Here is a 12914-nt window from a genome sequence, read left to right as displayed (position 1 = left end):
GGGGGGACATGATAGCAGTGTTCCAATATCTCAGGGGCTGCCACAAAGAAGAGGGAGTCAAGCTATTCTCCAAAGCGCCTGAAGGCAGGACAAGAAGCAACGGGTGGAAACTAATCAAGGAGAGAAGCAACCTAGAACTAAGGAGAAACTTCCTGACAGTGAGAACAATTAACCAGTGGAACAACCTGCCTCCAGAAGCAGTGAATGCTCCAACACGAAGTTTTTAAGAAGAGACTGGACAGCCATTTGTCTGAAATGGTATAGGGATTCCTGCCTGAGCAGGGGGTTGGACTAGATTTAATTTTAATCAAATCAATTTCAGTATTATTACGGGTAGTCCTTGACTCGCAACCAAAACTGAGGCCAATATTTTTGTGGCTGAGCAAGGTAGCTGTTAAGTGAGCGGCGCTCCATTTTACGACCTTTTTGTGTCACGGTTGTTAAGGGAATCGCTGTAGTTGTGAAGTGAACCGTGCAGTCATTAAGCCATTTCCAACTTTCCCCATTGATTTTGCTTGTCAGAAGCCAAATGGGAAGGTTGAAAATGGCAATCGTATTAACCTGGGGCAGAGGTAGGCAACCTTGGCTCTTTTATGACTCGTGAACTTCAACTCCCAGAATTCCTGAGCCAGCATGGCTCAGCTTGGAAACCTCTCCCTTTCACCTCAGCATGGCTGGCTCAGGAATTCTGGGAGTTGAAGTCCACGAGTCATAAAAGAGCCAAGGTTGCCTACCCCTGAGTCCTGAGGCATTGCAACCATTGTAAATATGTGAGTTGGGTTGCCATATGCTTTTGTTGAATGAATAGATGAATGATAAAATGCTCCAAGTGCACCAAATTTTGATCACGTGACCTGTGGGGATGTAAGGACTGGTTACAAGTCATTTTTTTTCCGTGCCATTGTAACTTCAGACGGTTGTAAGTCAGGGTCTACTTGTAACGCATTGATTCCCTGCAAAAAAAATTAGGGAAAGATTCCGGGTTTGTAAAACCTCTCCTTAAAGTAACCCATACTCTTTATTTTCGGGAGGGAAAGCATCCAAAGAACTTTAGTTGAGAGTCTTAATTACCAGGTGGGCTCATTTTGAGAGAGACAAAACCCTCTTGAAATTAATTCACTGATTGACTTTTTGATTCAGATTCATAAGCCAATGTAAATCTCCCAATACGTTAATATAAGTCCCCTATTGTTGAGCAAAGGCATTTGGAGATTTCGTAGGAGAACCTGATTGCCCTGATGTGTGGCAAAGACTCCATCTTTGATTGGCTGTGGTTTGTCAAGACCTCCACTTGTATCATTTTTTAAAAAAATTATTACATTTATATGCCACCCATCTCAACCATTAGCGACTCTAGGTGGCATATAAATTAGGTATTAGCATAGTACAGGGGTCTTCAAACTTGGCCCTTTTATGACTTGTGGACTTCAACTCCCAGAATTCCTCAGCCAGACATGCTGGCTGAGGAATTTTGGGAGTTGAAGTCCACAAGTCATAAAAGGGTCAAGTTTGAAGACCCCTGGCATAGTATTTCACAGTTTCTTGCTAAGGATCAACCACGGGGCATATGAAACCCACCTGGCCTCAGCTGATGGTTCTCCCTTTTTTTGATTTTCCTTTCTCCTCCCCATCAACTTGATTCCCACTATGCTTTTGTGCTTAGCCAATCTCATTGTACACATGTACTTTGACAGTAAAGGTTGATTTGATTTGCAGCTGATACAACTTGTTGCAGTTACAACTCCTTTTCCTTTGGTGGATGAGCAAGGATAATAACAGCATTGGCAGCCCAGGAGGTGTTTGTTTGGGGCATTAGTGTTGAGCACTGAGGAAAAATGGGGATCTAGAAGCATTCCTTTCTTCTCACAGTTGAGAATTCCTCTGTTCCAGATTCAAATCATAGTGCAGTGGTGGCGAACCTATGGCACGGGTGCCAGAAGCAGCACTCAGAGCCCTCTCTGTGGGCACACGTGCCATCGCCCCAGTCCTAGACTTTCAGCTGGGTTTTATAAAACCTTTTCGCTTTAGGCCTACAGCGCCGTGTGCAAAAAAAAAAAAAAAAAAGGTTCAACCAATCAATTTCAACTTCTCGTGGGCAAAAAAAAGATCTTCCAAAGTTGGAATTGATTGATTGAACTTTTTAGTCCCACCTAGTCTGCCGTTACCACAACAGCCACACCCACCCAATGGGCCACACCCACCCGGCACCCGACGATACATAAGTGGGTTTTGGGTTGCAGTTTGGGCACTCGGTCTCTAAAAGGTTCGCCATCACTGTCATAGCGCAAATGAGCAAAGTCCCTATAGAGCTGAGAGTAACACAGTAAATATTTTAGCCATGAAAATGAAAAAATGAGTATTCTGGTGTGTTTTTTAAATCCCATTTTATTCCTCTGTCCATCTACTCTGTTCAAAATTCTGAACTGAGGCAGTTTTTGAAATGCTGAGTTGCCACAGAAGGAGAAATTCCAGAAGGAGAAATTCTTTAGGTGCTGCCAGTTAGGCACATCGTATGAAAATGCATATTGGATTGGAAGTGAAAATTTCTGCTGGGAATAAATAAACACTTCTCAACTTATGACCACAGTTGGGACCAGAATTTCTGTTGCTAGGCAAGTCAGTTGTTAAGTGAGTCCCATCTGATTTCATGACCTTTTTGCCATGGTGGTTAAGCAAATCACTGCAGTTGTTAAATGAATCATGAAGTCATTAAGCAAATCTGATTTCCCCCATTGAGTTTGCTGGTTGGAAGCTAGCTGGGAAAGTCGCAAATGGTGATCACATGACCCCAGGATGCTGCAACTGTCATAAATAAATGCCGGTTTGCCAAGCACCCAAATTTTCATCCTGTGACGATGGAGAACAGTGCAAGGACCGATCATATATAACTTTTTTTCAATGCTGTAGTAACTTTGAATGGTTGCTAGATGAATCATTGTAAGTCAAGGACTACTGTACCTTATTCTTGCATCTGTTCATTTAGACTTTTGAAGAAGACCCTGCAGTACATTCAGAGGTGGTCACCTCATAGGTAGAGTACGGTCTCTAAGATGGACAAGTGGTTGAGTTTACCTTGTAATAGTAATAGTAAGTAAAGTTGGAAGGGACCTTGGAGGTCATCTAGTCCAACCCCCTGCTCAGGCAGGAAACCCTATACCATTTCGGACAAATGGCTGTCCAATCTCTTCTTAAAAACCTCCATTGTTGGAGCATTCACCGTTTCTGGAGGCAGGTTGTTCCACTGGTTAATTGTTCTAACTGTCAGGAAGTTTCTCCTTAGTTCTAGGTTGCTTCTCTCCTTGATTAGTTTCCCTCCATTGCTTCTTGTCCTGCCTTCAGGAAATGCTTTGGAGAATAGCTTGACTCCCTCTTCTTTGTGGCAGCCCCTGAGGCAAGTGGTCTGTGGGTGTCTTAATCTCACTCTTTTTATCTCCTTTGGAATAGCTAAGGAGTGCAAAGAGTCTGTTGTGATTCTGTGCCATCCTGTGATCCCGGTAGTTGAGTCTGGGAATCAGAAGAGGAGGAGGAGGGGCCTGGAGAGCCATCAGAGTCGGAGGGAGGCTCTGATGAGCTGCAGGACTTACAAACTAATGAAGAGGCTGGTCCTTCCACTTGTGATCAAGCTGAGAGCCAGCTGTGCTGGGAAGCTGAGTCTGACTCGGAGGAAGCACAGCTGGAAGACCTCAGAGACGCTCGTAAACATAGACAGGTCACACGAGTAGGACAGAGGGAGGCAATGGTGCGACTCCAGGGGAGGAGGAGAAAGCAGTGAGAAGCCATGCCTTGGGGGCTGCGTAACAAAAAGGGAATGTGTGGGCAGGGCTGGTTGCTGGAGGCAACAGTTTGCAAAGAACTTCAGTGTCAAGAGATCATGATCTGTCTATTTTACCTGTGAGTTATTTCCTATTTGACTCGTGCTCTGTTTTGCTTTTGGACAAGGTCTCCGTTGGAAAAGTATTCTGTTGCTTTTGTTTTCTGGGACAATTATCAGGTCTGTAACTCAAATAAAAAGAGTTTATTTTCCAGTCTACTGTTAAAAGAGGGGTTGTCTTTGTGAAGTAACAAGGACCTACGTAGGCTGGAACAGAACCGAGTCCTTATTCAAAATAAATGTGCCTAATTCCTCTCCCTCCCTCTTTTCTTCTGTTCCATATAGTGACGGATGTAGAGCTAAAACGGCTGAAAGATGCCTTCAAGAGGACCTGCGGACTCTCGTGTTACATGAGCCAACAATGCTTCATTCGGGAAGTTCTCGGAGATGGAGTTCCTCCAAAAGTTGCAGAGGTAATTTCGCTTCCCACCCTCCCATCTCCTGCCTCCCCTGCCCCCCCCCCCCAATCTACCCAGTACAGAAATCGGGGTTTTAAAACAATGCCAAGTGAAGAAAGATTTCACGAAGGATATATTGAGGTTTGTCTCCACAGGGCCAAAGCAGTTTCCCGTCTTTTGATGGCGCTGGGCACCGTTCAGAGTTGAGTAGCTCAGGGACAAAACAGATCCCCTTGCCTTCTTGTACGTAAAAATAATTCATCATCCACATTTGCCTGCCAACTGGCAACAGGGCTGAATTTGAAATATTCATTAGACTTAACTGCCCTGTGTGCAGGTTACAGGTGGGCTCAAATGTTTGTCAAACCAGTGAGTTCAGATCTCTGGAGAAGGTCTTTCTTCATTCGTGTCAGAATCACTTACAAATGATAGACATAGAACATTCAACACAGAGCAAATAAAATAGATATAAAACAGGTCATAGACATATAAAAAGGCATAAGGTTTCCCTGCTGGTCGTGTCCAACTCTAGGGCATGGTGCTCATCTCCTTTTCTTGGCCGAGCATTGTCCGAAAACATTTTCCATTGGTCATATAGCCAGCATGATTATAGGCTGAGGCACATGGAACGCTGTTATTTGCCCACTGAAATGGTACCTGTTAATCTACTTGGCGTTTGCATGTTTTCGAACTGCTAGATAAGCAGGAGCTGGAGCAAGTGACGGGAGCTCAGCCCATTGCTCAGAGCTCGGGTCTCAAACCTGGGTTGTCAGCTGACAAGCTCAGCATCTTTAACCACTGAGCTATCGCGCCCCCGTCACAGAAATATAGCCCATATAGAAAGTGTGTAGAATGAATAGGATTAAAACTAAATAACATTTGCTGAGTATCGGGCAACAGCATTTTTTTTCACCAGTAAATATTGAAGGACATTATATATATGAGATGCATTGTTCTTCTCCGCATTTGCACAGAGTAGCTTCCATAGGGAAGCCCCATTCTCTTCCATTGTCCTTTAAGTTTAAGTTTAAGTTTATTGCATTTATATCCCGCCCTTCTCCTGGTGGACTCAGGGCGGCTTACAGCCAATTAAAACAGAACAATTGATACAATATACAAAATTAAAACAGATTAAAAAAATATATTTAAATAGGCCTTTCCTTATTTAAAAGTTGATTAAAAATCCAATATGTTCCTACCCCGGTGTGCAGCCTGTTTAGCGATTCTGGAGAGGGTAACCACAGTGGATTGTTGCTTCACTGTGTCAGTTTTGTCCTGGGTTTTCTTTACTGGCACAACACAGAGAATATGAATTGATCCTTTATTATTATTATTATTATTATTATTATTATTATTATTATTATTATTATTATTATTATTATTATTATTATTATTATTATTATTAATAATAATAATAATAATAATAATAATAATAATAATAATAATAATAATAAAGTTGGAAGGGACCTTGGAGGTCATCGAGTCTAACCCCCTGCTCAGGCAGGAAACCCTACACCATTTCAGACGAATGGCTGTCCAGTCTCTTCTTAAAAACCTCCAGTGTTGGAGCATTCACCGCTTCTGGAGGCAGGTGGTTCCACTGATTAACTGTTCTGACTGTCAGGAAGTTTCTCCTTAGTTCCAGGTTGCTTCTCTCCTTGGTTAGTTTCCACCCGTTGCTTCTTGTCCTGCTCTCGGGCGCTTTGGAGAATAGCTTGACTCCCTCTTCTTTGTGGCAGCCCCTGAGATATTGGAACACTGTGTCTTGGCTTTAGGGAGCACTGTGTGACTGGCAAAACTTACATTTGATTGACCGGTTAGTTCTATACCTGGTATTTTTGACGGGATATTTCTGTCAAGTCAAATATGTGATCTCATGCAAGCTTGTTGCTTTAAGTATCATGGGTCAATTATAACCCTATGTATTTTGTGCCTTTGGGGATTTATTTATTTTTGTATTATCTGATTGTCAGAGAAGGCTTTTCAATATCATGATGGTTAATTTTCTTATATACTCAGCTTACGCTGGGGAATATTAAATCCTCCAGGTTTAGGGCTGTAGACGATTTGAAGATGTGTTCTAAAGGGCTAGGTTGGTCTGTCGCTATGGTCCCTAAGGGTCGACACCAACTTGATGGCATATAACCAATCAAACTTCAGGATTCTGTGTGAGTCATTTTGGCCATAGCTCCATAGGTGTTATCATTCAGTGTAGATAGAAGAGAATCTTTGTAGCTCAGAGTTGAGCTGTGGGGTCCTTGGTGCTCTGAGCTTGGCTGTTTTCTTGCAGACATTTCAGTACCCAACTAGGTAACATCATCACTGCTAGAAGGGAGTGGAGTTTCCTCTCTGTTTATCTACAAGTGGCTTGCCCTGTCAGTGTTGGTGGGAGTGTTCTTGGTGGTTCCTTGATTAGGCTATTACAGTGATGGCGAACCTTTTAGAGACCGAGTGCCCAAAAACTGGCCCCACCCCCGCTCCACCCCTCCTGCCCGCCCCCACTCTGCCCCCCCATCCCCCCCACAGGACCACTCACCGCCTCCAGGGCCCGCCACAGATCGCCCAGGCAGCCCAGCAGCGCTATGGCGGCCACACCCTCTGCCCACGCCCTGCAGCATCAACTGCATGATGGGGCGTGAGGGCAGAGTCTTGTCTACGCTGCCTGGCTGCCATGTCCTTGGCTGTGCTGCTCCATGTGGGCCATGCTCAAGGGCGACTCTCCTTTAGGGGGGCTGCTGGAGAGGAGGGGGTCGCGGGGGGAGGCAAGGCTGGGGCAACGGCACGTGTGCCCACAGAGAGGGCTCCGAGTGCCGCCTCTGGCACCCGTGCCATAGGTTCGCCACCACTGGGCTATTACTTACTGTTAGCTTATTTGTCTGAATTGGTAGTTCCTTGGTTAGGGTATTGTTTCCTTCTTGATTGTTGGTAAATACTAGCCCAGGAGCGACTGGAAGACTCCTCATGTTACTAGGTGGCTGTGGGATATAGATCAAAGCTAATTTGTGTAATGTTCATTCCAAGAATCTGCCTTAGTTTTCATTTGCTCTCTATGGCTACTGTAATCAGATTTTTCTTCCTTAACTACCCCTTTATTCCTCTTGCATTCACTTAATTCTCCACCCTCATTCTCAGGTTTCTGCTGCACAACATTTCTTTGATAAAGCAGATAATTATTTCTAATCCCATTTTACCTCCGCTGTCTCCTGTTAGTATGCAGTGTTTCTCAACTTTGACAATTTTAAGGCATGTGGACTTCAACTCTCAGAATTCCACAGCCAGCATTGCTGGCTGTGGAATTCTGGGAGTTGAAGTCCACATGCCTTAAAATTGTCAAGGTTGAGAAACACTGTGTTAGTGTCAGCCTCACTTAGTAGCCCAGGAAATCAACTTAACAGGAAGGGTAAAACTTGCAAGTCTGGTTGTACATATTGAATGAGGGGGTTCTGGGTGCTCTCTGAACTTGGTTGTTTTCTTGAAGATGTTTCATTACCCAAACTAGGTAAGATTATCAGTTCTAGAAGAGAGTGGGATTAACTTCTGGGTCTGAAAAACTGTCTGCCCTTGGCTAACTTGACCGTATTCCCTAGCAATCCTAAGGTAGATATGGTTGCTAATGCAGAAAGCAGGAGTGTATAAACCATGTTCTTTCCCAGTTATATCTTCCTTTGCCTGAAATCTCAAATTGCAAATCAATTTACTTAACAATTTGTGGTACAGGGAAGATGCCTGGTCCAAATCGCTATAAAGGTAGTCCTCGACTTAACAACCGTTTGTTTAGTGACTGCTCAAAGTTAAAACGGCACTGGAAAAAGTGACTTACGACTGTTTTTCACTTTTACGACCGTTGCAGCATCCTTGTGGTCACGTGATCAAAATTCAGATGCTTGGCAACTGACTCATATTTATGACGGTCGCAGCGTCCCGGGGTCACGTGATCCCCTTTTGCGACCTTCTGACAAGCCAAGTCAATAAGGAAGCCAGATTCACTTAAGAAGCATGTGACTCATTTAACAACTTCAGTGATTCACTTAACAAGTGTGGCGAGAAAGGTCGTAAAATGAGGCACAACTCACTTAACAACTGTCTCGCTTAGCAACAGGAATTTGGGGCGTGGAGTCCCTGTGAGTGAGTTGGGCGGCCTTACACATTTTCTTAAATTCTTAAATCTTACGATTTTATTTTTAAAAAAAATCATTAAAAAAATCGGTTTAGGGTGACTGATGCGAGTCGTGCCCTATTTTCTCTGTGCCATCTTTGAGGGCTGCAAATAGGGGGAAAAAATGGCTTGCATAAATCCAGAGAGAGCAGATAGTGGCATCATGAGAAGGGATGCTTTTAAAATAGGCATTGTGGCACCTGCTAACTTGCTGATTGAACCACTTGCTTGCGACAGTCTCTCTTCTCTCTCTCTCTCTCTCTCTCTTTCCCCTCCCAAGTCTGTCTAACTCTCCCATTCTGGGGAGCATCCCACTCAAGACAGACAAGAGAGCACAGCTGTTTCCACATTTCCAGTCCTCACATTCTATTCCTGTTGAGAAAATTCTTTTTATTCCTTCTCTTGATGGATAGATGGATGTAACTGGAAGGACAAAAGTGCACTTTCAGTTCTAGAGCCAAATTTGGAGAACCCTGTTCCTCCCCCTGACTCTGCCAGTTGGTTTGGGGCCCCAATCGAGGTATTGGATTGGAAGGAGTGGATGGATTAAGAGAAGACTCCATCTACACACACACACACACACACACACACACACACACACACACACACACACACACACAGGGTATGCTCATCATGCTCCCTTCCTCCCCATCTTTTCAATTGTAACTTATTATTATTAAAAAGGAATATCTGTTGTTCATGTCTGTGGAGATTCTCCATCATCCAGGTCATGGTTGTCCCAAAGGTCCTTTTTCAAGACTTTCTTGTTTTTCCTTGAAGACATTTCGCTTCTCATCCGAGAAGCTTCTTCAGCTTCTTGGATGAGAAGTGAAACATCTTCAAAGAAAAACAAAGTCTAGTTGCCTCTTGAAAAAGCACCTTTGGGGACATTTATTGCTCATGTTTTTTATTGGCTTTTCATTTTGCAAGCCACCCAGAATTGCTTCAAAGGGAAATGGGTGACAAATCAAGTCAAATCAAAACAAATCATTAATAAATATATAAATATATACTATGTGGAGTTAAGTCCTGGATCAAACCCATATTTTTCTTTTTCTAATAAGGCAGAACCCCCTTCCCTTCCATTTATAAATGTGTCTGGGCTAGCTTGAAAAAATATTTTAAATCTACAACTTCTGTACAAGTAGCCCTTGACTTAGGACTGGTTAGTTAGCGACCACCTGAAGTTATAGAGGACTTCCTTAAAAGATATATATATGACACAGTTCTGAAGTTCACATCCCCACCTGCAGTCATGTGACTGCATTTCACCTGCTCAGCAACCGGCTCACATTTACGGCTGCTTGCAGTTTCCCAATGTTGTGATTCCTCACCAGCCAGTGGATCCGGCAGCTGAGTCTGAGGAATCAGATGAGGAGGAGGGGCCTGGAGTGACATCAGAGTCAGAGGAAGGCTCTGAGCAACTCCAAGACTTAAGTTGGACGAGAAGCCTGGCCCCTCTAGTCACACTCAGGCTGAGACACAGCTGTGCTGGGAGTCTGAGTTGGACAGTGATGAAGAACAGTTGGGACAAATCCAGGATGCACGAAATCGTAGGCAAGAGAAGCGAGTAGGACAGAGGAATGCAATGGGGCAGCTCCAAAGGCAAAGGAGAAGGCATTAGGAAGCCACGCCTTGGCTGAATTATAAAGAGGAAGGTGTGGGAGGTGCTGGTTGCCGAAGGCAACCGTTGGTGTTGAGAATCGAGTTTCTGTGAACTGTGTTTTGTTTGCCTTGGACATTGACTCTGTGAGAATAAAAGGGGTTGGTTTTTTCTTGCGGTTCCTGCCTGTTTCTTAGAAGAGGGGTTTCTCCTTGTGAGCATAACAAGGACTCACATAGGCTGGGACAGAACACCCGTTGTCATATGACTGACTTCCAGTTTTTAGCAAAAAGCCCCATTGCAAACAATGGGTACACTTAATTATCATTGCAAAAAAAAAAAAAAGCTCATGCAATTAAGTTGGTGATTTGACGACCCGTTTTATGAAAGTCACGACTTACAGATGTAATTGGCTGGCTCCGTTACAGTCATAAGTTGAGGACTACCTATATTTAAAATGTATGCAATCTTTACAGTTATGTTAGAATCTAAAGTAGGGGTGTCCAATCTTGGCAAATTTAAGACTTCTGGACTTCCAGGATTCCCCAGCCAGCCATGTCTAGGGCAGGGGTCCCCAACCCCCGGTCTGTGGACCAGTACCGGGCCGCGGCATGCCAGCAACCGGTCCACACAAACAAGCAAAGCCCCATCCGCGAGATGCAGGCAGCACACAAAACCACACATCCTTTAGTCCGAGGAAAAACCTCTCTCCACGGAACCGGTCCCTGGTGCCGAAAAGATTGGGGACCTCTGGTCTAGGGAATTCTGGAAGTGAAGTCCACAAGTCTTAAAGTTGCCAAAGGTGGACACCCCTGGTCTAGTGGTTAAGGCACCATACTAGAAAGCAGGAGACCATGCGTTCAAGTTCTGCCTTAGCCATGAAAACCTGTTGGGTGACTTTGCATCAGTCAGTCACTCTCAATGCAACCTGGCTGGCTGGGGAATTCTGGGAGTTGAAGTCCACGAATCTTAAAGTGGCCAAGCTTGGAGACCCCCTGATCTAAAGCAACTTGCTAACTCTCATGGTCCTGGAGAAGAATTTAAGGGAATGGATAGTGTTGAAAAAAGGTGTGAGAAAACGTTAAAAGCGTGTGTTCTGTAATTTTGAAAGTTATTTCAGTGGGGAAGAAGGGAATGTGTATATATCCAAGTATTGATTTTTCTGGTATGAATGATTAAATGTCTAGGCATCTCCCATTAAGCGAATTCAGATCTAGGTATGGCCTATTTACTTCTGGTAAAATAGACTAATGATTTTTTTTTCTGTCACTGCAGAAACTATTATTGATTAATGTGCCAGCATTTCTTGCAGATGCTATTGTGTGCATGTCCAGCAGTAAAGATTCGAAGTGGGAGCCCACACATGAGTGTAATGTACGAACTGGGGGGTTGTGAAGGAGGGTGTATAAACATCAGTTGCACATTAGTCCTGGTAAGGGGCACAGCTGTTCAATTTTGATAGGCCCAATTAAGTTTGCAGGCCTCATGATTTGGAGATGGGTTTTGAAAAACACACAGATATTGTCAGAGAGGGCTAAAAATGTTGGAACAAAATGCCATTTTTTGTTTTTATGGTCCTCATGTAGTCATACCTATTGTTCCTCAAGCTCCAAGAAATAAATACAATATTTTGCAAGTTCTGTGTCTGAGGGTTAGCTAGGTTTTTACTCTGAAAGCTAATTATCATAAATTGATGTGTGTAAATGTAAGATAAAATCTGAGATCTTTGCAGCAGCAGTTAAATTGTCTTTAATATAGAGAATCACTTTAATCCGAGGGCCAGTTTAGTCAAGCGTTTAAGGCACCAGGCTAGAAACTGGGAGACTGGGAGTTCTAGTCCCACTTTAGGCATGAAACCCAGCTGAGTGACCTTGGGCCAGTCACTCTCTCTTAGCCCAACTCGCCTCACAGGGTTGTTGTTGTGGGGAAAAGAGGAAGAGGAAGGAGTATTACGTATGTCTGCTGCCTTGAGTTGTTCATAAAAAAACAAAGATGGGGTATAAAGAATAAATAAAATTGTGGCAGCAAATAATCTTTTGGACTCTAATAGATTTAACAGTATCTTAATTGGTGTACACTTATAGCCCTTGACTTATGACCATTTGTTTAGCGCCTTGTTGGAAGAAAAGTCTTCATCATGGTTCAGTCCAAGCCGGGGATAAACAACATGGCGACTGCTTTAGAAAGAAGCTTGCAGTTTATTGAAGAGGAGAGCCAGACAGAAAGATGGCTCTGGCAGAAAAGAGAGAGAAAAAAGGGCTGAGCACATGTAGGGAGTGGGTTTCTATACCCTCTGGAGCCTTTTGTTGATTTGTTTCCTGTTCCTGTTTTGAGGCTTTGTATTTCCTGTGTCATGTATTTTGATTTGTGTCCCTTTGGCATCTGTGAGGTAATCCTATTATGTCCTATCTTAGACTTTGGGTGTGGTATGTAGATTTTAGGTGTATTTGTCTTCTTGATCTTCTAGCTGGGGGCCTCCATCTGCATTTCTACAGAGCTGGTTTCTGCTTGGGGAAGGGAGACCTGGAGCTATTAAGAAAAACTGGGCATGCTGGGCTGCATTAACAGAGGGATAGAATCAAGATCACGTGAAGTATTAATACCACTTTACAATGCCTTGGTAAGGCCACACTTGGAATACTGCATCCAGTTTTGGTCACCACGATGTAAAAAAGATGCTGAGACTCTAGAAAGAGTACAGAGAAGAGCAACAAAGATGATCAGGGGACTGGGGGCTAAAGCATATAAGGAAAGGCTGCTGGAATTGGGTATGTCTAGTTTAACGAAGAGAAGGACGAGGGGGGACATGATAGCAGTGTTCCAGTATCTCAGGGGCTGCCACAAAGAAGAGGGAGTCAAGCTATTTTCCAAGGCACCAGAAGGCAG

The 12914-nt window shown here is 43.8% G+C and overlaps 1 protein-coding gene across 1 annotated transcript in view; it reads left to right on the top strand.

Moving 5' to 3' along the window:
- Window positions 1-12914, top strand: part of LOC107294212 (ubiquitin carboxyl-terminal hydrolase 32-like) — a gene marked incomplete at its 3' end in the record, with an annotated part of 136889 nt that overhangs the window by 88217 nt on the left and 35758 nt on the right. The window contains exon 2 of the mRNA XM_015823424.1: window positions 4157-4284. Within this exon, the coding sequence (XP_015678910.1) occupies window positions 4157-4284 (128 nt within the window). The remainder of the gene's footprint in view (window positions 1-4156; window positions 4285-12914) is intronic.

Source organism: Protobothrops mucrosquamatus, unplaced genomic scaffold, assembly GCF_001527695.2.
Source record: "Protobothrops mucrosquamatus isolate PMUCROS unplaced genomic scaffold, P.Mucros_1.0 scaffold1865, whole genome shotgun sequence".
In the NCBI taxonomy this organism is placed as follows: Eukaryota; Metazoa; Chordata; class Lepidosauria; order Squamata; family Viperidae; genus Protobothrops; species Protobothrops mucrosquamatus.
The sequence above is the reverse complement of the archived record's forward strand: the minus strand, read 5'-3'. Positions and strand labels throughout refer to the sequence as shown.